At 48.1% G+C, this 25225-nt stretch overlaps 1 protein-coding gene across 4 annotated transcripts; it reads right to left on the bottom strand.

Annotated features, from left to right (window-relative positions):
- Positions 1 to 2111: 2111 nt before the first annotated feature.
- On the bottom strand, positions 2112 to 24615 carry DAO (D-amino acid oxidase). 4 transcript variants are annotated; one of them, XM_003907116.4, is made up of 11 exons: positions 24255 to 24615; positions 18987 to 19189; positions 16750 to 16864; positions 14772 to 14848; positions 14046 to 14111; positions 11144 to 11198; positions 9812 to 9916; positions 6219 to 6301; positions 4221 to 4338; positions 3547 to 3645; positions 2112 to 2635 (listed from the first exon to the last, which is right to left on the bottom strand). In XM_003907116.4, exons 2-11 carry the CDS (start codon positions 19178 to 19180, stop codon positions 2504 to 2506), a joined length of 1044 nt encoding a protein of 347 aa, XP_003907165.1. In that variant the 5' UTR covers positions 19181 to 19189; positions 24255 to 24615; the 3' UTR covers positions 2112 to 2503. The 4 variants fall into 4 exon arrangements, with proteins under 4 accessions (XP_003907165.1, XP_009179901.1, XP_009179902.1 ...); XM_009181637.4 differs by lacking the exon at positions 24255 to 24615 and adding an exon at positions 24088 to 24207; XM_009181638.3 differs by lacking the exon at positions 14046 to 14111.
- Between the last annotated feature and the right edge of the window lie 610 nt (positions 24616 to 25225).

Below are 25225 nucleotides of genomic sequence, written 5' to 3'. Positions count from 1 at the left end.
CTGTGTTGGCCAGGCTTGTGTCAAACTCCTGACCTCAAGTGATTTACCTGCCTTGGCTTCCCAAAGTGCTGGGATTACAGGCATGAGCCACCGCTCCCAGCCAGGCTGCCTTTCTGTGCCTCAGTCTTCTCACCTATGAAATGGGATAATAGCTACCTCATGAGGCATGTGTAAGGATTCAATGAGCAATATTTTGTAAGAGTTCAGCACAAAGTATGGTACCCAGATTGAATATATTAAGTTTTAGCTATAATAATAATTACTGGCTGGATGGGGTGACTCATGCCTGTGATCCCAGCACTTTGGGAGGCTGAGGCAGGTGGATCACGAGGTCAGGAGTTCACGACCAGCCTGGCCAAGATGGTGAAACCCTGTCTCTACTAAAAATACAAAAATTAGCCAGGCATGTTGGCGGGCACCTGTGATCCCAGCTACTCTGGAGGCTGAGGCTGAGAATTGCTTGAACCCGGGAGGCGAAGTTTACAGTGAGCTGAGATTGAGCCACTGCACTCCAGCCTGGGTGACAGAGTGAGACTCCGTCTCAAAATAATAATAATAATAATAATAACTGTTGTTGTTGTTGTTGTTGTTGTTAGGACGGATGTCTACCTTAAATCTCGGCTCTCTCACCCTACTTAGCCTAGGCCTGGTCAGCGCCATGGCAGATGCTTCATGAAACAACCCTCATGGAAATGGCATGGCATGGCAAGGCCCAACTGAGACCTCTTCACAGCACACAGGGGACTCCTGGGCCAAGATGCATGAGGCTTCCTAGGCTCTGGCCTTTCACTGAAACCCAGACAGGTGAAAATTCAGCCTTGGAGGCTGAGGCTGTTAATTAGGGATTAAGATGCTAAGGGGTCTCCTCGGCTCATTTAAGGCTTTCAAAAACACCTGGGAGCTTGTTTGTCATTTCAGAGGATGCCATCCCAAAGACAAGAGAGATGTTAAATTGCCCCCCAAACAAGGAGCATGCTTGGTGAGTTTAGTTCTTGCTATTGCTTAAATGTCCCTGCCAAAACTCACGTTGAAACTGAGTCCTGAATGTGGTGGTTTGGAGAGGTGGTGCCTTTAAGAGGTGATTGGATCCTAAGAGCACTGCTCTCATAAATGGATTAATCCATTTATCAATTAATGGGTTATTAGGTTAATGGATTAGTGGGTCATCTTGGGAAGGAAACTGGTGGCTTTCTAAGACAAGGGAAAGAGCTGAACTAGCATGTTAGCATAATCAGCCCCCTCACCACGTGATGCCCTGAGCCTCCTTGGGACTCTGCAGAGAGTCCCCACCTCTGCACCAGCCAGACAGAAGGTTCTCACCAGATGTGGTCCCTCAATCTTGAACTTCTCAGACTCTATAACTGTAAGAAATAAATTCCTTTTCTCTATAAACTCCACAGTTTCGGCCAGGTGTGCTGGCTCATGTCTATAATCCCACCACTTTGGGAGGCCAAAGCAGGAGGATCACTTGGGCCCAGGAGTTCAATGCCAACGTGGACAATATGGCCAAACCCCGTCTCTACAAAACACACACACGCGTGCACACACACACACACACAAATTAGCCGGGCATGGTAGCAAGTGCCTGTAGTCCCAGCTACTAGGGTGGCTGAGAAGGGAGGATCATTTGAACCTGGGAGGCGGAGGTTGCAGTGAGCCAAAATCATGCCATTGCATTCCAGCCTGGGTGACAGAGCGAGATCCTGTCTCAAAAAAAAAGAATTCCCCAGTTTCAGGTATTCTGTTATAAGCAACAGAAAATGGACTAAAACAGTTCTCTATGAAGGGGTTCCTTGTGGGATGATCCCTTCAGTGGCCCCTCCTCAAAGGTTACGTGGTGCCCATGGGGCCACTTGGTGAATAGCTGATGCCATTTGGAATTCTGGATGTGGAGGAAACACCATGTGTTACTAGTTCAGTGCCTCACCTCTCTGCCTCCTCCACGCCCAAGTTGTATGTATAACCTCCTACAACAAATACAACAGATAAAACATCATCTGTTCTAGTGTTTTCTCAAATGTGTTTCATGGCATTCATGGGTGCTCTGGGCAAAAGTGTTCCACAGCCAGATAGGTTTAGCAAGCACTGGGTTAAACAACATCAGATAGTTGTCTTTGCTGCAGGACTTTTCAGAACCTTTAATATGTTAGTACAACTTGTAATCATGTTACTTAGTCTCAATTATCCTCAATTTTCTGTGGCTCTGGGCAGTTGGCCTCTTTGATTTTCTGAGCTGTCCTTTCTTCTGAAGACTCATGGAATAACAGCCCCAGCTGTTCTTTATAATGCCAGATCCAGAGAAGGTAGCGGGATTTCGGTGATGAGAGGGGCCCCATGTTGGGCTGAACCCTTCTCCAGGCACTGACTTTATGGCTTTCTCTCACTTCATGCTTCTTTGAGGAAAGAAATGAGGGATAAGCAATGGCTTATGAAGGAGCACATTGATTTGTTGGCTGAGGGGAGAAGGGAGTTCTTGTGGGGGAAGCAGCAGTCACTGGAGTCTTCAGAGGTGGGATGGTGGCATTTTGGACAACTTCTTTTCTTCCAGGATTCCCCCAAAGAGCTTGGCTGCCTCCAGAGCACATCCCCAGTGGATGGTGAGCCCATAGCCTCCATGGCCATAGTTGTGGATGACCTAGGAGAAGCAAGAGAGAAGGTGGCCAGGTCCGAGAGGGACAGTGGAAAGAATAGATGAAGCTCTTCTGCCCTGGAAGACTCAGGAGCCTCCTGAAGAGTCCTGGGCAAAGCCAGATGCCACCAGAGTTTCTCTTGGCACCCAGGGGGAATGGTGGGGACCCCCTGGGACAGTAGCAAGAGATGATGGGGCAGCCACAAAATGGATATCTGGAAAATAGCCTCAGAGTCAAATTCAAATCACATCCCAGCCCTGCCCTCCACCAGTGGTCTGACTTGGGCAAGTGATTTCACCTCTTAATTCACCCCAGTTTCCTCATCTGAAGCATAGGGAGAACTGTCCATATCCCAAAGAACTCCAGAGGAGATTTAATAAGGTCGTTCATGTAATGGACTTGCTGCTGTGTGTGACATGAAGTACACATCCAGTAAGTACACATTTTCCTGCTATTTGACCACAGACTTTAGAAAACCAACCCCATTCACCATTTCACCACCACCATTAACACTGCCATTGATACTGTCATATCTGCCACACCATTAATATCGCCACTGAGACAGTTGGTGCAGCCATGTTAACACTGCCTTTGAGATTGTCACCTCTGCTGTAGTGTCATTTCCATCAGCACCAACTACCATCCCCACTCCCAATCACACCATTAGCAACATTGATCTCATCAGCACCACCTCCATTAACATCACCACTGCCCCCCTATGCAACCTTGAGCAGGTCCTTAACCATCATTGAGCCTCAGTTTCCCCATTTATAGAGGAGGGGATATTAGCCACCACTGCCCCTGCCTGCCAGGGAGCCTGTGTGGAACCTGAGATCAGACATGACTGTTTCATGAAAATGCCAGAGCCATCTAAGGAGTGGAGGGGGGCATTACTTTCCTTGCCGTGGGAGCATACCTCTGTGTTTGAAGGTCCAACGCGAAGCTGTTCTCTTTCTAGCCGAATCTCGGGGCGTACTGGCCGGAAGCCAGTTCGTTCATCAACAATTCTTGCATTCTGGAAAGAAACGTGCTGATCACTCATTTCTGGATTTTTTTTCCTGTGGCCATTTTTAGGTAGTAAGTAGTTTTTAGAATCTCATCACCACCACCACTAATATAATCACAGTCACCTTTATCAATCACCACTACCACCAACACCATCTTTATCAGCTACCAACATCATTACCATTATTGCTTCTACCTCTCCACCAATTCCATCATCAACCACCACCCTCACCATCAGCCACCACCATAATTCTAACAATAGTCACCATCTTATCACCATCATTATTACCATTTTCAGCATTTTCCTCACCATCAATACCAACTCATCCTCATCACCGTCACTACTGTCATCATCACTCGCAGACAAACGTGAAAGCCAAGGGCTCCCAGCCATGACCAGACAGGATTCATTAGCCCATAGCAAGAACTTCCCTGTACATTGTCAAGTTCTGTTATATTCCACATCCCTTGCTGGAATTAATTTGCCCAATTATCCCAGCGGTGGCATCTTCCCATCCTGAAGTGTCCTCATTAACAAGCTCCCAGGACCTTGGTCTAGGGCACTGCTACTCTTCCCTACCTTACCTTCAGAGTGGGCTCCAGTCTGCCACAGCCTTCCCAAATGGTGTTGTGGTCCTGGATATTGTTTAGCTCATTCCAGTTTCCCAGCTGGAAGATGCCTCCAAGAGTAACTGTCTGGGTCCTAGATACAAATGAGGAGGGTCAAGGATCAAGGAAAATGAAGGCTGTGAGATGAATAAGGTCATTACCATCAACCTTGTCACCTCTGCTAACAACACCACCATCACCAACTCAATTGTCACTGTCATCACCATCAACACCAACCATGAACTCTTCCATCACCACTTCCATCAGTGTTGTCATCTCCATCAACAACATTGTCTTCACTACTATAATTAATAGGTCATCACCACCAACGGCATTCATCATTTCACCACCACCACTAATATTGCCATTGATATTGTCATTTCCATGACACCAGTAACACTGCCATTGAGACCACATGGTTGGTGCAACCATGTTATTAACATTGCCTTTGAGATTGTCAGCTCTGCTGCATATTAATATCATTGATAGTGTCATTTCCATTAGCACCAACTACCATCCCAACTCCCAATCACACCTTCATCAGTACTGATCTCCTCATCAGCACCAGACCACCTCCATTAACATCACCACTCTACCACTCTTATGCCAATCACCACCCCCATGAATGCTGTCTTCCCCATCACTACAATATTATCCCTACTACCACCATTCCGCTATCAACAATATTGTCATCCCACAAACATCACCACTGGTTTCGGTGACATTGTCATCTCCACCATTAACATTACCACCACCATCAACCCCAATCACCATTCCCATTCCCACTCCCATTATTGCCATTCACACCACGTTTTTTTTTTTTTTGGAGACGGAGTCTCGCTCTGTGGCCCAAGCTGGAGTGCAGTGGTGTGATCATGGCTCACTGTATCCTCAACCTCCCAGGCTCAAGCAATCCTCCCATCTCAGCCTCCTGAATAGCTGGGACCACAGGCATACACCATCATGCCTGGCCAATTTTTGTAGAGATGGGATTTCGCCATGTTGCCCAGGTTGGTCTTGAACTCCTGGGCTCAAGCAATCCTCCCAGACTGGCCTCCCAAAGTGCTGGGATTACAGGCATGAGCCACCTACATACCACTTTTAGTGTCACCGCATTACATCCACTGCCTTTATCTTCAGCATCACCACTATTGTCATCCAAAAGAATGTTCATGGTAGACCTCAGTCAAGGCTGAGTCTGCCTTCCCAGGGATTCAGTAGTTCAAACTCACTTTAAAAACATTGAAAGGGGCCGGGCGCGGTGGCTCAAGCCTGTAATCCCAGCACTTTGGGAGGTCAAAAGCGGTGGATCACGGGGTCAGGAGATGAGACCATCCGCGGCTAACATGGTGAAACCCCGCCTCTACTAAAATCCAAAACTGGGGCCGGAAGTGGTGGCGCATGCCTAGTCCCAGCTACTTCTAGAGGCTGAGGCAGGAGAATGCATGGAACCTGGGAGGCTGGAGCTTGCAGTGAGCTGAGACGCCAGCCCCACCTGCACTCCAGCCTGGGCGCACACAGCTGAGACTCAGTCCCAAAAACATTGAAAGGGTCCAGGCACAGTGGCTCACGTCTGTAATCCCAGCACTTTGGGAGGCAAGGGTGGGTGGATCACCTGAGTCAGGAGTTCAAGACAGGCCTGGCCAACATGGTGAAACCCCGTTTCTACTAAAAATACAAAAAATTAGCTGGGCATGGTGGTGGGCACCTGTAATCTCAGCTACTTGGAAGGCTGAGGCAGGAGAATTGCTTGAACCCGGGAGGCAGGGGTTGCAGTGAGCCAAGATTGCACCATTGCACTCCAGCATGGGCAACAAGAGGGAAACTCTGTCTCAAAAAATAATAATAAATAAATAAATACATTAAAACACTGAAAGGGAACAACTGGGCAGTAAGGAGCCTGGGGCAGGCAGCAGGGGCATGAAGAGGGCGTGAAGGGGACCCCTCTTCTGCCCGAGAACAGTCCAATTTTACCCTGGGATGATGTACGGGGAATTGTAGATGCCGCTCTCTGGCTCATGGGTGAGAATGAAATGCTTTATCCAAGGGGCATCCACCTGTTGATTCAAGGCAGGAAAGTCTCATCAGCAGAGGTGAGTCAGTGCGGTTGTCCTTGCTCCCCTCTGTGGCCAGATGACCTGACAAGAGTCAGGTCTGATTCCTTATAAGACCTCTCATGACGCTATGGCCCAAGTGTGCACCTGGCTGTTTGCCTCTTGCAGGAAGAGCTGCCCTGATTGGCAGCCACCCCTGCTCCCTGAAGCATTGTGTCTCCTCACCCACATGTCTGAAGAAAAGCACCAGTACACACATGTAAATGCATACATATGAGAAATAAAAATAAAATTCTAAGCCCCCAACTGAATGAACAGACCCCCTCTTGGCCCTAGGAGCCCCAGAGAAACCCTGGAGCTGAGTTCACAGCCACGGTGGGATGGGAGGTCTAATGTGCCTCATTATATCCCCTCCCTCAATGACCTGGCCAAAGTCAGGCTTTCTTCCCTAAGTGGTAAGCAGAAACCAGCCCTTTCAACAGACTCCACACTGATGATGTCATTGACCAGCTTATCTTCCCAGGTACAGAACTTCCTCCATTCCTTTTTTCTTCAAACTTTCAATTTTTTTTTTTTTTTTTGAAACAGAGTCTTACTCTGTTGCCCAGGCTGGAGTGCAGTCTTGGCTCACTGCAACCTCCGCCTCCCAGGTTCAAGTGATTCTCCTGCCTCAGCCTCCCAAGTAGCTGGCATTACAAGCCACTTCGCCACCACCCGGCTATTTTTTGTATTTTTAGTAGAGGTTTCACCATATTGGCTACAGGCTGGTCTCGAACTCCTGACCTTGTGATCCACCTGCCTCGCCTCCCAAAGTGCTGGGATTACAGGCGTGAGCCACTGCGCCTGGCCCAAACCTTCATCTTATCTTATGTAAAATGTAGATTTACTGGGCACTAACTAAAGTCTCACAAGTATGTAATCATTCTCTCACAGCTGCACCCTTCTCCTGCTTTTTTAAAAAAGAAAACATATAAAGACTCAATCTCCCAAGAATCTCTTTGGAAAAAAGAGCCACAGGTGCATCTGTGACTCGCATTTTTCCTGGGCGTGACTTCAAGCTGGTTCCATAAACTTTGATGATTTCAGACGTATGCCTCAGTCACTCATTTTGGTTGTCACACCCATTAGCCCACATTAGGAACACACGCATGCACCCTCACAGCATACACACGCAAGTACCCCATCTCTCACACCACATACACACCATCACTCCTTTATAAGCACACACACCTTTGCCACACACACACTTCATGAGCAACATACATACCCTATTTTCAACATTCACACACCCCTTGTAATATTATTGCACACAACCACACCCTTTACATGCCCACATTACTACCTACCACACACATGTGACACACTGCACTTCACCACACACATGCACACATCCTCACATACATGCACACAATTAATCACACACATACACTCCTTTACATGTACACACATCTCACACACATGTAATATACCTCATATGTATGTAATAATATTATACCTCTATGTATATGTACTCATAATTCTCACATTATTATACTGCCAAGACACTTTCTACACACACATGCACATTACATTAATTCCTCACACACATGTATTATTACCCCTTTCAGACACACACTTTCACACACATGTAATATACACTCACACATTATTTCCATAACAATTCCCTTGCACACATGTAATAATACTCCCCACACATGCACACATCCTCGCACACATGCACACACATACCTCACACACATGCACACACCTCACACATTATGGGGACAAGACGTATTTCCTTTGTGACACATGTAATTAATATTGTGCCTCACATGTATGCACACACCGTCACACACATGCACACACACCCCTCACACATGCACACACCCTCACATGTGCACACACCTCACACATGTATACATATACCTCACACACATGACACACCTCACATACAGAGAGAATTCTCACACACATGTAATGCACTTTCACATGGACACACCCTCACATACATGCACACTCACACACATGCACACATACCCCTCGCACACATCGCACACACACATACACACACACATCTTGCACACATGCACACACACCCTCACATACATGCACACACCCTCACACATGCGCATGCACACACCCTCACACACATGCACACACACCTCACATATATGTATTTTCACAATTCCTCCCTTTACACATGTATTACACTTTACATAAATGTACACATACTCCTCACATATACACATTACCTCACAAACATGTATACACACTTTACACACTCCCACATTATTATATGTATTATTATTATTACCATATATATAAATACTTACATATATGTACACATTACATATACCTCATGCACATGCACACACACAGCAAGAGGAGGCATGGAATATCATCAGCATCAAGACAGTTTTAAGCCAGGTTGCCTGGCTTCCAATCCCAATTCCACTTTTGTTTTTTTTTTTTTGAGACCCAGTCTCAGCCTGTGGCCCAGGCTAAGTGCAGTGGCCGGATCTCAGCTCACTGCTCCCTCCTGCTCTACGCCATTCTCCTGCCCGGCCTCCCTGAGTAGCTGGGGACTTTCGGCTATGGTGCCCGCCACCTCACCAAGGTTTTTGTATTTTTATAGAGACGGGTTTCACTGTGTTAGCCAGGATGGTCTCGATCTCCGACCTCAGTGATCCGCCTCGCCTTCGCCTCCCAAAGTGCTGGGATTACAGGCTTGAGCCACCGCCTCCCGGGCGCACCCACCTCTTACTACCGTGTGAACTTGTGCCTGTTACTTAAATCCTCTTTGCCTCAGTTTCTTCGTCTGTAAGATGGCAATGACGATATGGTAGTACCCAGCTCAAAGGGCTGTGGCCATCACTAAATTAATTAACAAAATAGGCTGAGCGTGGCGGCTCACGCCTGTAATCCCAGCATTTTGACAGGCCAAGGCGGGGGGATCCCTTGAGCCCAGGAGTTTGAGAGCAGCCTGAGCAATATGGTAAAACCCTGTCTCTACAAAAAATGTAAAAAAAGAGCTGGGTATCATGGTGGCATGTTCCTGTAGTCCTAGCTACTCAGTAGGCTGAGGTGGGAGCCTGGGAGGTCAAGGCTGCAGTGAGCCGTGATCAAGATACTGTGCTCTAACCTGGGCAACAGAGCGAGACCCTGTCTGGAGAATAATAATAATAATAATAATAATAACAATAATAATAATAATTAACACAATAAAGTGCTTAGGCCTATATCCAGTGCTTGGTAAACACTCCATAAATGTTTGCTATTTTTATTACAATACAGGCATATGCTGCTCCCACATAGGTACAAGAACATACACGTGTGCTTCACGATCAAGAGGAAATCCTGAAAGAGAGCAAATGGGGGTGGGACAAGTTTGGATTTTAACATGTCAATTCTCTGCAGTCTGGGGGGGCTCCTCTAACAGATGTTCCTGATTTGTCCACGATCTTGAGAGATTGACTAAGCATGCGGATTGATCTTCCTATCAACAAAAGGCAGGGGTCTCACCCTCACACTCACCTTAATGATCTGCCCCCGGCCTGGCTGCAGCAGGGGGTCTGGTTGCAGCGCCCCAGCCCATACCCCAGTGCAGTTGACAATCACATCTGCGCCTTCTCTTGCCACCTGGTAACAACCAACAGGGTAGTGGGGGATGAAAGGTGGGAAAGATCCTCGTATTCCCTGTTGTCTCTTCCCCTTTCTTCTACCCTCAATCTGTCTACTCCCTGATGAACAGTGGGGAGAGGTCTCAACGACAAATCAGAGAGGCCCGGCTCCAAATTTTCACCCTGCGATTTATCTGATGTGTGACCTTGAAAATGGCTCTTTATCTCCTTAACGCTCAGCTGCCTCTGTAAAATGAGGCTGCCCGTGCCTGTTTACAGGCTGCTATGAGGCTCCTGTACAACTCTGGATATAAAAGTGGTTGTAAAGCAGTTCTTTGGATGGGGGAAATCTTCCTGGAACCTCCCGAAAGAAGTCAGAAAGGAAGCAGAGATAGTTATCTTTCTCCTTTTGACTCCTTTTAACTTTATTCTCTTGCCTTCTAGTCTGCCAAGACATTTGCAGAAGACACGTTGGAACCCCTAGCTCTGTCTACAGATGAGACGGTCTCATCTCAAGCATGCATGATGAGCCCCTAAGCTCCCCAACCCAGCCCCAGGGACTCTCATCACAAGACAGTCATGGCACAGACACATTGCGAGATGCTACTATTGTTCCTGAGTGAATGATTGAGAATGAGGGCTGCATTGGGTGGACCATGTATCTCCAGTGTCCATCAGGGCCCGACCCAGAGCAGGTTAGTCCTCATGACATAGCACTAGTAGCTACATGTATGCAGTGCCTTCCATACGCCAAGCAGGGTTCTAGATGCTGGGATCAAATGAAGCCATACAGTAAAGCTCTTGTTGCTGGTGCCTGGAGACGGTGGCTTTTCCTATCATTATTATTGGTGGTGGTGTCGCTTTAGAGGTGAGTCAGCTGAGGGCCTGGACTTTGCAGAAAGACCAACCCAGATGCCAGCAGGGTTAAGAAGCAAGCAAGTGTCTGACCTTGGAGTGCAGCTGACACTAAGAAAAGGCGGCCAGCCTCTAACCCCAAAACTCATTGAGTCTCAGATATAAATCAGCTCCTAATGGCCACCATGATCCCAGTGTTCCTTTGTTCCCACCACCAACATGAAGGCAGAGCCCCCCTCCTTCAGAATACCGGAGTCCTCCTGGGGCAAGGGTCTGGGGCAGGCCTGTGGGGACCCTAGGAGCCTGAGAAGGGGCCCCCGACTCAGCAGCAAGAAGCAGAGGCCTCCCCTCTTCTCCCTCCCCCATCCACTGCATCAGCCCTGCAGCTCACCTCCTCAAAAGACTCCACCTTCCGCTGGAAGAACTTCACTCCCCTCTCAGTTAACCTGGGATGATCAAACACATCAAAAAGCCTAGGATTCATTTCTCTGTCCCATCCCGCCAAGAGGGTGGCACAGGAACCTTTCCCAAAGAACCTTCTGCGGACGTTAGTTGCACAAGATGCTGTTTGAGAAGATGGCTGTGTCGTCAAATCAGCTCATGAGCACCTGGCTGGACTGGTAGTCCAAAAAATCTCCCTTGGGAAACCAGAGATGTTCCAAGCCCCTTGTTGGGCAGATGGAGTTGGGGAAGGGCCTTGTTGAAGGCCATAGAGTGAGTCAGTGATGGAGTTGGAACTCAAACCCAGGCCTCTTAGCCCCCAATACTTCCTATGACCACCACATTGCTTTGTAACAGTAAAGGGGATGAGATTCAGAGTAGAGAAGGGGAGAGTTGTACCAGTGCCAAATTCCCCTTTGTCAGAAGCTGGGCATGAGGAGGGAGGTGGGCTGAGGTCACCCACCCTCCCTTTAAACATCCCATTGCAAAAACATCTAGCACAATTAGAAATACACTGGAAACGGCCGGGCACGGTGGCTCACGCCTGTAATCCCAGCACTTTGGGAGGCCGAAGCAGGCGGATCACGAGGTCAGGAGATAGAGACCATCCTGGCTAACACAGTGAAACCCCGTTTCTACTAAGAATACAAAAAAAAAAAAAAAAATTAGCCAAGTGTGATGGTGGGCGCCTGTATTCCCAGCTACTCAGGAGGCTGAGGCAGGAGAAAGGTGTGAACCTAGGAGGCGGAGCTTGCAGTGAGCCGAGATTGCACCACCACACTCCAGCCTGGGCGACAGAGCAAGACTTCGGCTAGAAAGAAAGAAAGAAAGGAAGAAAGAAAGAAAGACACTAGAAACATCCAAAGAACAGGAAATAAGCCAAAAAGAAGGTGAAGCATACTCTCAGAACTATCTCATTTCCATCATTTTCTCAAGATAGAAACACCATGGGCATGTTTTTCCTGGAAAAGACTGGACAAGAGTCATGTGTCCTCAAGTTAGAAGAAATAGCCATGTCTTAGTACAATTATTCCAAAACATGGCTGATAATTAGAATCATCAGGGAGCTTCTTAAAATGCAAATTTGGCCGGGTGCGGTGGCTCAAGCCTGTAATCCCAGCACTTTGGGAGGCCGAGGCGGGCGGATCACAAGGTCAGGAGATCGAGACCATCCTGGCTAACACCGTGAAACCCCGTCTCTACTAAAAAAATACAAAAATGCAAATTTCTGCTGGGCCTGATAGCTCATGCCTGTAATCCCGGCAATTTGGGAGGCTGAGGCAGGAAGATTGTTTAAGCCCAGGAGTTTGAGACCAGCCTGGGCAACATAGTGAGACCCAATCTCTACAAAAATATTTAAAAATTAGATAAGCATTGTGGCACATGCATGTGGTCCCAGCTACTTTGGAGGCTGAGGTGGGAGGATTGCTTGAGCCCAGTAGGTTGAGGCTGCTGTGAGCTGTGTTCATGCCACTACACCCCACCCCAGCCTGGGTGACAGAGTAAGATTTTGTCTCAATAAAAAAGCAAATTTATAAACCTTATCCCAGAAATTCTAATTTGGCAGGCATAAAGTGGGGTCCTGAAATCTACATTTTAAAAAATCTTCTGAGGTCATCTGATAAAAGCCACCATACATTCCATATTTTTTAAATCTTTTTTTTTTTTTTTTTTTTTGACACAGGGTCTCACTCTGTCACCCAGGCTGGAGTGCAGTGGTGTGATCACAGCTCACTGCAGCCTCTACTTCCCGGGATCAAGACATCCTCCCACCTCAGCCTCCTAAGTAGCTGTAACTACAGGCATACACCATTATACCTGGCTAATTTTTGCATTTTTCGGTAGAGACAGAGTTTTGCCATGTTGCCTGAGCTTGTCTTGAACTCCTGGGCTCAAGTGATCTGCCCACCTTGGCTTCTCAAAGTACTAAGATTACAGGTATGAACCACTATGCCTGGCCTAAAAGTCTTAATAAAATAGTAATACATTAAAAAATGTATGGAATCAGGCCTGGCACAGTGGCTCACACTTGTAATCCCAGTACTTTGGGAGGCCGAGGGGGGTGGATCACGATGTCAGGAGATCAAGACCATCCTGGCTAACACGGTGAAACCCCATCTCTACTAAAAATACAAAAAATTAGCCAGGCATGGTGGTGGCTGGCGCCTGTAGTCCCAGCTACTCAGGAGGCTGAGGTAGGAGGATGGCGTGAAGCTGGGAGGTGGAGCTTGCAGTGAGCTGAGATTGCGCCACTGCACTCCAGCCTGGGTGACAGAGCAAGACTCCGTCACACACACACACACACAGTATGGAATCTCCCTTAATATGAATGTATGTGAATATAAATACCAATGTTTCTCTCAAGTGAGTGTTTGCTAATTTAGAACACTGCCAGATTCCTATTAACATGAGGAACAAGTCAAAGACATCCACTATCATCTGGATGAGCAACATTGTTCTGGAGGTATTGGCCAAAGCAGTTAGAGAAGAAAAAAAGAGAGAGGTAGATAAAAATAAAAGGTAGCTTATGTTTTGCAGATGATGTAAACATATCTGGAAATCTTAAAACAATACATCTAAAACTATTACACAAATATTAGGTATTTAAAAGAGGTTGTTAATAGACGTCATGTGTAAACAGCTGCCCAGGTGGTTCTGATGCCCAGCTAGGCTCAGGACCCATTGCCTCTGTGCCCAGTGGTGATCAGGACCAAGGATAGCTCCCACACCAGGCCTAAGGGTATTCTTCAAACCCTGGGGTTGGTCCCTGCAGGGGGAAGCCCACGAACCATCTTCTACTACAACTTCGTCTCTGGGAGGTGCCTCCCTCAAAGTGGAGTTTAAAATCTCACCTTTCAGTCAGCCACTGTAGATAGTTCTTTCCCTCCAGAATTAGGCTTGTATGGAACCAGCCATAGCTAGAGTCACAGCAGGCAAAAGTTGAAAATAAAGGTAAAAATCAGGGCTATATTTGAAGGCTGTGAAATGGAGGTGGGAGCAATGCTGTTCTGTAGGCCCAAAGGGTAGTGCCACGACCACTAGGTGAAGTTCAAGGGGGGGATGTGGTTTTGAGCTCAACGCAAGGAAAAATGTTCTATCAGACAAGACCATCTCTGACATTGGAAGATGCAAGTGGAAATTGAATGTGCATTTGTAGAGGGGATTCAGGCATGGGGTGGGATGAGGAGAAGACCAGAGAGGCATCAGGCTGTAGAGAAAAGAAAGGAGAGGTGTGGGGTCATACAGACTGGGTTGGAATCCCAGTTTGGCCACTTGGCTGTGTGACCTTAGGAAGTCACTTAGCCTCTCTGAAACTCAATATCTTCATCTACAAAACAAGACGGTGATATGGAGCCTCTGGACTTGAGTTCTGTGATTTCATACCCCCTACCTTCCCAGCCCAAGGCCAGGTTTGAGTGGGTAGCCTCTCTGAGGGAACTGGACCAAGGACCAGGAGACCAGGGTACCAAGACCTGGGTAGCACAGGAAATCTGGTGCCTCTACCCTCTGCTGCCTTCTGGACAGGTCTGTCTAACTCATGGGGCCCTGGTCCCCTTTGACTATGACAATAAACTCACCTGTAATCTGGGAATATATCCAGCTCTCTGGGGGTCAGCTTCCGAAATCCCAGAACTGTGTCCTTCCAGGAAGGGTCCTGAAGAGGAAGGACAAAGGGGGTACCAGGAGGGATGGAAGTCAATAATAACGATAATGGGCCAGGCGTGGTGGCTCACACCTGTAATCCCAGCACTTTGGGAGGCTGAGACGGGTGGATCACCTGAGGCCAGGAACTCCAGACCAGCCTGGCCAACGTGGTGAAACCCCGTCCATACTAAAAAAAGAATAACAATACAAAAATTGGCAGGGTATGGTGGTGCATGCCTGTAATCCTAGATACTCAGGAGACTGAGGCAGAAGAATCCCTTGAATCTGGGAGCTGGAGGTTGCAGGGAGCCGAGACTGTGCCACTGCACTCCAGCCTGGGCCAAAGAGCGAGACTTCATCTCAAAAAAAAAAAAAAAAAAAGATAATGACAAAGACGTATGTCATGCTAAGTGCATATCAGGCACCGTTCCAAGCACTTTACTTATACTGGTCCATTTAACCTTCACAAGAAGCCACTGGGGTGGATGCTATTCTTTCCCCAGTTTACAGATGGACCCACTGAGGCTTAGAAAGATTAAATAACTCGCCTAAGGTCACACAGCTAATAAATGGTGGTGTTGGGATTTTAACCCATACAGCTCAGTTCCAGAGTCCATGTTCTTAACCGCTATTTATGGTAAGGGTAAGAGTAAGACTGAGGGTGAGTTATACGGAAAAGGTCAGAAATAGGGGAGAGAAAGCGGCAACAGTGAGAGTCCCCAGGGATGAGAGAAAGCAACAGAGCATAGTGTCAGACAACCTGGGCGGAGACCCCAGCCTCATCACTTACTACTTGAATTCTCTGAGACTCAGTCTCCTTGTCTGTATCATGGAGTTAATAATCACTCTTGGCCAGGTGCAGTGGCTCACACCCATAATCCCAGCACTTTGGGAGGCAGATCACTTGAGGTCAGGAGTTCGAGACCAGCCTGGCCATCGTGGTGAAACCCCATCTATATTAAAAATACAAAAATTAGCCAGGCGCGGTAGTGCATGCCTGTAATCCCAACTACTCAGGAAGCTGAGACAGGAGAATGGTTTGAAACCAGGAAGTGGAGGTTGCAGTGAGCTGAGATCATGCCAATGCACTCCAGCCTGGGCAATTCAGCGAGACCCCGTCTCAAAAAAAAAAAAATACTCTTAGTCCCATGAAAGGTAACAGATAATGTGGATAAAGCCCTTAGCAGAGTGCTAAAGGTTGAATGAACTTTAAGAGCTGGCACAGGGCTCTGGGCACAGAGCCAGACCACACTCTCCAAGCAGCCTGAGCAAACCCTCCCAGGGCTGTGCTGTTCCTGTGAGCACATTGGGCAGCATGTGGTCACACATGGCCTGGATTCAAATCCCAGCTCAGCCACTGGCAAGCTTTGTGGCCTTGGGCAAGTTACTCCATTTCTCGGAGCTTCTTTTTTCTCATCTATTAAGTGAGGATAAGGACAGCCCTTACCTCCTGGTTATAAAGAGAATTAAATGAGCGGCTAGCTGTAAATGAGTTAGGACTGGGCTTGGCACATAATAAATGCTTTGGCAGTTTTTGCTATGATAAGTATTTTATTTCTTCTTGATAAAAAGCCCTGGGACCTTCAGGGACACATGAAATCTTTTGGCTTCAGCACCAAGTGCCCATCACTGCAGAACATGTTTGTGTTTTAGCCATGCTAATCAAAGGCTAGTTTCCCCTGGGCATCAGAAGATTCTTTGTCCTCTGCCAACTGAACAGCAAAATTTGAAACAAAAATAATTTTCAAAGCAAAAATAGAATTTAAACCAAACCTGTTTTGAACCCAGGAGTCTGTTGCCTACGAGACTCAAAACACCCCACCCTCATCTGTGATTAAGGCTCTGCGGCACTCACCCTCAGCACCCCAGCCCTGGGGGATCATCCCTCACAGTCAAGAAGTGTTCACCCACCGGAATAGCTTCATGGAAGAGGTTGTAGCCTGAGATTAGGAACAGGCCCAGTTTTTCAGCATTGGGAGAATGGATGTGGCTCAGGAGATAGTCAAAAGTCTGTTGGCTCCAGTCCCTGGAAGGGTCATGAAGAGTTCGATTACCCAATGCCCTGAGCTGGGCAAAAAACCTTAGGTCAGCTGGCATGGGGCTGTGGCATGATCAGGGGTTTGGGGTGTGTCCAAAACCCAGAAATCCACCACGTTCACTCTTGCAACTCCCCAAATGCCATGGGTCTTCTCCCTCCCAAATTTTCCAATATTTCCCCATCAATAGAATAAAGAAGACAGGGAATGAAGGATGCCCATCATAACCATTTGGAGTGCACCTCCAGCACGGGATTACATGGCTGATGAGTTTCAGTGAAGGCCTTGACCTGGCTTTGGGGATTACGAGCCACACTGTTCAGGCTGGCTGCAAGCACCCCTCCTTGTAAACATTGGTGGCAGATATCGACTTGCAGCTCCTCAAACTTCTCCTCCTCCCCCGGGCACACAGCTCACCTACATTTCCTAGACCTTCTTGCAGCTAAATGAGACCGTGTGACTTGTTTCTGGCCAAGGGACTCTAAAGACTCTGCGCATGTGGTCCTGCGTGATCCTTCTGCAGTCACCGGCCCATGTGAATGGTGACATTGAGGTGACCTCTGGAACATGTGGGAAAATGGCAAAGCCATGAGATGGAAGGAGCCTGGGCCCCTGAATCACTGCACACTGATCAGAAACATTGGTTTTTTACAGAGGTGTGAATTAAAATTCTGGTTGGGTACATTGGCTCATGCCTATAATCCCAGCTCTTCTGGAGGCTGAGGCAGGAGGGTCACTTGAGGCCAGGAGTTTGAGACAAGCCTGGGTAACATAGGGAGAACCTGGCTCTACAAAAAATAAAGAAAAGTAGCCGGGCATGATGGCATGCACCTGGGTCCCAGCTACTTGGGAGGCTAAGTTGGGAGGATTGCGTGAACCCAGGAGGTCAAGGCTGCAATGAGCTATGATCATATCACTGCACCTCAGCCTGGGTGACAGGATGCCTCTAAAACAATTTTTTAATCTGTTTGAGCTGCTATTCATTGGGCGTTCCATTTGCTGAAGCATCTGGCAATTTCTAAACTACCATAATGACCTTTGCAATTTATTTGATAAATCTGTGCATCCATCCACCCACTTAGATGTTCACCCACTTAGAAGTTTTCCAGATTCAGCTGGGTGCTAGGGCTCACACCTGTAATCCCAGCAATTTGGGAGGCTGAGGAGGGCAGATCGCTTGAGCCCAGGAGTTCAAGACCAGCCTGGGCGACACAGACAGACCCTATCTCTATTTAAAAAGAATAAAATTTGGCAAGGCACGATGGCTCATGCCTGTAATCCCAGCACTTTGGAAGGCCAAGACAGGCAGATCACCTGAGGTCAGGAGTTCGAGACCAGTCTGGCCAACATGGTGAAACTCCATCTCTACTAAAAGTACAAAAATTAGCCAGGCGTGGTGGCAGATGCCTGTAATCCCAGTTACCTGGGAAGCTGAGGCAGGAGAATCGCTTGAACCCAGGAGGCAGAGGATGCAGTAAGCCAGGATCATGCCATCGCACTCCAGCCTGGGCGACAAGAGTGAAACACAATCTCAAAAAAATAATAATAAAAATAAAAATTTATAAACTAAAAAAGAGGAAGTTTTCCAGATTCACCAACCATGTGGTATTGACAGGCACCCAGTTTCAGGAAGACGAGACAAAAACCTCCTAGTATCTGGCACAGAGCAAGGGGCTTAATATTTATGAATCTTTTATTTATATTTTTCTTTTTGACACAGTCTCACTCTGTTGAGAGTACAGTGGCAGAATCTCAGCTCACTGCCACCTTTACCTCCTGGGCTCAAATGATTTTCCTGCCTTAGCCTCCGGAGTAGCTGGGATTACGGGCGTGCGCCACCATGCCCAGCTAATTTTTTGTATTTTTGGTAGAGATGGGGTTTCGCCACGTTGTCCAGGCTGGTCTGGAACTCCTGGCCTCAAGTGATCCTCCCACCTCGACCTCCCAAAGTGCTGGGATTAAAGGCGTGAACCACCATGCCTGGCATTTTCTTTATCTTATGCTAGACCAGAGCTGCCACAAGGGGCTTGCTCTTGGTGATGGGAACCCTGACCCCCTCTGCAGACTTAGCCCCATGGGCTCCCCAGGCTACCCTATGTGACCCTCACTCACGCCTCCTTTGGGTTGCTGGGGTCAGAAAGGTAGGGCTGCCAGAAGCCGGCAGCTACGTCAGTGGTGGTGAGTGGGGTGAAGCGGTCCGCGTAGACCTTTATGTCCAGTGGCTGCAGCACTGAGTGGTAGCGCTCATGGATGCAGAGGGCGGTGGACAGCCCGATAACTCCCGCTCCGATCACCACCACACGCATGGTACCAGCCTGTGGGAAGGAAGGGTTGAGGCACACCATCATCACCATCATCTCCATCTTCCTCACCGCCATTGCCACCATCCACTGAAGGCTTAGAAAGTGCCAGACACCACCAAGCCCTTTTTATATTTGATCTTCCCCATGACCCCAGGAGGAAGGAATATCATTGTTTCCATTTTGCAAATGGAAACACTGAGGTATGGCGAAGCAATCGAGACTTGGCCACAGTCGCACAGCTGGTAAATGATGCAGCTTTCTCTGGGGAGCATCCCCAGACACCCAGTTTCTGGGCTGGGAATAGAAAAGACCCAGCAGAGCGCATGACCAACTGTAGGCTCGGTAGGCCGATGGTTAGTGCGATGGGCTCTGGCTTCAGGACTCAGCTCTGCCACCTACTGGCCGTTAACTTTGAGCAAGATGCTTCAACCTCTAATAATCCATACTTGAGGGGATGGATGGGAAATTGAACAAGATGCCAAACGTAACAAATTTAACAAGCTGCCTGATGAAAAAGAAGTAATGTACTGACATTTGTGGAGCACCTACTGTGAGCCAGCTGGCCCCAGCTAAGTGCTTCACAGGCATCCCTTCTTCCAAGTCTCCCAACACTCTTACGAGGTAGGGGCTGCTGCTTTCGGCCCCGTCTTCCAGGGGAGGAAACTGACGTTCAGAGAGGTGATGTGACTTACCTGAAGTCACACAGCCAGTTAAATGGTGCAGCTGTGACTTAATTTCAATTTGAGCAAACTCAACACACGCTTAATGCATACCTACCATATGCCAGGCTAGCAGCCAGCAAATGCAGCTATGAGCATGACAGACACAGTGTCTGGCCTCAGAACTTGGTCTTCCAGCACAGAACTCCACCTGCCTTGGGGCACAGGGCTAATTGGGCCCTGAGAAGTTTAGAAGGCCTACCAGCTTCTAACCTTGAAGCTACTTAAGTCTGCACAGCAGGGAAATATTCTGCAGCCTCCTGCTGAGGCAGAACAAGAGAATTGTTTGTGCTCAGAAGAGCCAAATTCAACTTTCCCTCCTCTTCACTCACAACTCTCCTCCTGCAGACCTCAGCTCCTGGCAACTTGGGCCTGCGGCCCTGGACAGCAGGACATTCTTAATATGGCCTAGTTTTATAAAGGAGGGAAAAACGGCTCCAGTCCACAAGAACTGGACTCTGTTGGGGTTTCAGAAGCCAAGTTGGAGATAGAACCAACAAACAGAAAGGTATCGTTCCTCTAGGCAATTCTTCCAGCTTCAAGCCTTAGCTTGGATACTGGGGCTTAGGAGACAGCCCCTCTCAGGGACTCTTGGCCTCCTCTCCTCCCTCTTCTCTAATACTTTGCCTGGAGACACAATCTCCTCATCTGCGAAAAGGGGGTAATCCCAATCTTACAGGGTCATTTTAAGGGTTAAATAATGAGTTTAGCAAAAGTTCTCGGTACAATGCCTGGCACAGAGTAGGCCATCAACACACAGCAGCCTCCTAGAACTTTGTCTCCTAGAACTTTGAAAAAATCACATAGAACAAAAACATTGCAGGAACAAAAGGAGAGAGGGAGAACCAGGCTCAGTGGCTCACGCCTGTAATCCCAGTACTTTGGGAGGCCGAGGCAGGTGGATCACGAGGTCAGGAGTTCAAGACCAGTCTGGCCAAGATGGTGAAATCCCGTCTCTACTAAAAACTACAAAAATTAGGCGCAGTGGCAGGCGCCTGTAATGCTAGCTACTAGGGAGGCTGAGGCAGGAGAATCTCTTGAAGAACCCCGGGCAGCAGAGGTTGCAGTGAGTCGAGTTCGCACCACTGCATTCCAGTCTGGACAACACAGCCAGACTCGCTCCAAAAAAAAAAGAAGAGAAAGGCAGAGTCAGACCTGGCTTCACTTCTGCCTTGCTGTGTGACCTTGGCTAAGTTAATTCTCCCTCTCTGGGCTTTTTGACTGTCTCTGCATAATTTCCAGAGAGCTGACCACTTTTTTTTCTTTTTTTCTTTTTTTTAAGAGACAAGGTCTCACTCTGGCACCCAGGCCGGAGTGCAGTGGCACGATCATAGCTCACTGCCACCTCCAATTCCTGGGCTCAAGCGATCCTCCCACCTCAGCCTCCCAAAGCGCTGGGCTTTCAGGTGTGAGCCACTGCACTTGCCCTCTTGACCATTTTTATACGTTAACAATGAGAAGGCAGAGGAATAAAGGGCTTTCTGCATTCTCCAGATTCTCCATGATGAATCCAAGAGATACTATGGCCCAGGCTGAGGGTCAGACAGACCCAGGTTCGCAGGCTGACTTGGGCACACACCAGCCATGTAACCCTGGGCAGGTTGCTCAACTTGACTGAGTGAGGGTGACCAACATCCGCAGCTTGCCCAGGACTGAGGGTCCTGCCAGGATGCAGCCTTTCAGACTAAAAGTCAGTGCAATAGAGTTTCAGGCAAACCAAGATGAGTTGGTTAATCCTAATTGAACCTCAGTTTCCTCATCTATAAACTTTTTTTTTTTTCGAGACAGAGTTTCACTCTCGTCGTCCAGGCTGGAGTGCAATGGCACAATCTCAGCTCGCTGCAGACTCTGCCTTCCGGGTTCAAGTGATTCTCCTGCCTCAGCCTCCTGAGTAGCTGGGATGATAGGCATGCGCCAACACGCCTGGCTAATTTTTGTATTTTTAGTAGAGACGGGGTTTCACCATGTTGGCCAGGTTGGTCTTAAACTTCTGACCTCAGGTGATTTGCTGGCCTCAGACTCTCAAAGCGCTAGGATTACAGGAGTGAGCCACTATGCCCAACCTCATCTATAAACTTTTATGAGAGCTGACAAAGTTGCTTGCCTTATTGTCTCCTCACTGGAATATCAGCTCCTGGACACCCAGGTAGCGAGAGGCAGAGCCCAAGCCAGCCTGGCTCATAAGTCTATGTGCTTAAAGGCCGTGCTTGCCGGTAAATCACATGGTTTGAAAAATCTGAGAATCAAACAGGTAAAGAGGAACAACCAAAGCTTCAGAGTCCTGCATTTCAATAATATAATATAATATAATATAATATAATATAATATAATACAAAATAAAATAAAATGTCTGTAGGAATTTTTAGAGTGTTGGTGGGAATAGAATGGAAAATCAAAAAGGCTGGGCACGGTGGCTCACGCCTTTAATTCCAGCACTTTGGGAGGTCGAGGCTGGCAGATTACTTGAGGTCAGGAGTTCAAGATCAGCCTGGCCAACATGGTGAAACCCTGTCTCTACAAAAATACAAAAAAATTAGCCAGGCTTGGTGGCACACGCCTGAAATTCCAGCTACTCAGGAGGCCAAGGCAGGAGAATCCTTTGAATCCGGGAGGAGGAGGTTGCAGTGGGCCGAAATCATGCCGTTGCACTCCAGCCCAGGTAACAAGAGTGAAACTCCGTCTAAAAAAAAAACAAAAACAAAAAAACTCCGTCTAAAAAAAAATAGAATTTAAAAGGAAAAAAATGTGAGTCCAAAGTCAATTATCTTTTTTAAAAATTCACTGTATGGGGCCGGGCGCAGTGGCTCAAGCCTGTAATCCCAGCACTTTGGGAGGCCGAGATGGGCGGATCACAAGGTCAGGAGACCGAGACCATGCTGGCTAACACGGTGAAATCCCGTCTCTACTAAAAAATACAAAAAACTAGCCGGGCGAGGTGTCGGGCGCCTGTAGTCCCAGCTACTCGGGAGGCTTGCAGTGAGCTGAGATCTGGCCACTGCACTCCAGCCTGGGCGATAGAGTGAGACTCCATCTCAAAAAAAAAAAAAAAAAAATTCACTGTATGAGTCAAAATTGACACTGATTATTGCAACGTGTGTATGTGTATGTGTGTGTGTGTGTGTGTGTGTTAAAGTGCAAAATAAATGCATGAGGTCCTCACGACAAGCCAGAGCCACATTGTGAGATCTGGCAGATCCAGCCTCAGGTAAAATCATTCATGCGTGTAGGTAATGAGCTTTTGGACTTAAACGCACCCAGCTCAGTTACTCGGTTGGACATTTTCGTGTTGTTGCTGATGTTTTTTTTAGCGTTGCCATTCTCCTCTGTTTTACACCATTACTTCAACCCAGCAAGCTTGGAGTATGCATCCCAGAAGATGCAAACAACTTGGATTATTATATTTGTGTGCATGTGTATGTGTGTGTGTGTGATTAGAATGTCTGTGTAAGCATGGAACAGGAAGGGAACCAACGTATTTTGGTCTCTGCCACTTGCCAGACACATGTAGATGCAGCACAGACGTAATCCTCTTAATCCTCTCAACTGCTGTAGGAAGTAGGGAAGGTTACTGCCCTCATTCTGGAGGCTGGGACTGAGGTTCAGGGAGAAGTCACCCACCCAAGGTTACACAGTCAGTATGGGACAGCATTCGGATCCAGACCCAGTTCTATCAGCACTTTCTGCATTGCTCTAAAAAAATATTTAGGCAGTCGGCATGCAGTTGCCACCTGACGCTTTCTGCTTGTCTTTCAGTCTTGCGTTTATCTGCCTAGGACCTCCCTTGTCCCCTAGAAGGCAATCTGAGACAGCTGATGGCTTTGATTGCTACGTGCACAGCAAAGAATATGAAAGACTTGTTTAAAAAAAAAAAAATCAGTAAGCCAGAGATGAGGCATTTGAATGAACATAATTCGTTCTCCCTGGTTGCACCACATGGCTATTTCTTATGAAGTTATTTGCAGAGTTTGTCCTTGAAATGGAACAGAAGCTATAAAAGTTTGAGAACCAGACTACCAACTCCCCCATCAAAAATAATAACTATCATTTGAGTCCTTGCTACCTGCCTACATCTGTTAAGCACTTTACATGCACCACCTCTGTTAACACTCAGATTCACCCTCTAAGAGGGGAGTTATCATCCCAGTGTTCCAGATGAAGAAACTGAGGCTTGGGGAGGGAAAAGTCACTTACCTATGGTCTCTCTGCTGGATGTTTGAGAGGCTGGATCTCTCCTTTCCTGTCACCTGCCTTAGGCTGTAATGTTGAGCCCTGTCTTTGACATTGGTAGGACATGAAATCCTTTGCCTCTCCCCTCTCCCAACCCCTGCCCCCAGCTCAAAGGTGCATCTGCCACTCACCGGAAGTACCAAACTGCTGGAGAGACCAGATAACTGCCGTGCGGGGACACAGGATGCTATTTCCTGAGGGGAAGCTCCTGATTCTGGGGCGTCTTGTCTCCAGCCCTCTGTCCGCCAGCCCGGACTGGAGCACAGGGTCAAAGTCTGGAGCTACGGACAGGGCACGGCTTGAGGGGTGGGGCTCAGCACTGCACTGCCCGCAGAGACTGGACCCAGGCCCGGCCGGGAGACCTCGCTCCCGGTCCCTGAAAAGTTGCCTGACTTTTCTGGCTGATCTCAAGCTCCTGTGGACAGGCCTCGGGGGAGGGAGGGAGGACGGGCATTCTTGGAGGGTTGATGAGCACAAGAAGAGCTGTCGCTCTGGCCAGCTGGAGAGGATCCCCTTTCTTCCCTCTTCCTGCTGCCGCCCTGGGGGAGGGTCGGGCCGTTCCCTGGGGCACTGGAGGCCTGGCCTGCAGAGAGGGGGTGGTCAGCCTGGCAGCCCCTGAGGGGAAAGGAGAGGCACAGGACAGGGGCTCCCTGGGCCAACCCGATGCCATTCCAGGACGCTGGGGAGATGAGGCCAAGGAGGGACTGGAGGTGACGCCTGTGTGGGCCATGGGGATGCGTGGCTCTTTGCTCCCGTATCCCAGAGACGCAAGCGGCAGGACTCCAGGCCCTTCCTCTGCCAGGGATAGACGTGGAGCTGTGATTTTTAGAGCCCAGAGATCTGTGGGCACCTCACTGTACAGATGGGAAGACTGAGGCCTGAGAGAGACGGATCAACCAGCCCTGAGGGAGGCATTCTTTGGGTCAGCTTTAGCAATCCGGCCTCTAACACTTTCCTTTAGTATCATCAAATTAAAAGGCGAAGATGAAATAAGAAAATGCATGCAAAGTACTCACTGCTTAGTATTTTCTCCTTTTTTCTTAAGTGACAGGATCAGCCGGGCACAGTGGCTCACACCTGTAATCCTGACACTTTGGGAGGA

This window comes from Papio anubis, chromosome 9, assembly GCF_008728515.1.
Source record: "Papio anubis isolate 15944 chromosome 9, Panubis1.0, whole genome shotgun sequence".
NCBI lineage: Eukaryota > Metazoa > Chordata > Mammalia > Primates > Cercopithecidae > Papio > Papio anubis.
This window is presented reverse-complemented; position numbering and strand designations above follow the sequence as displayed.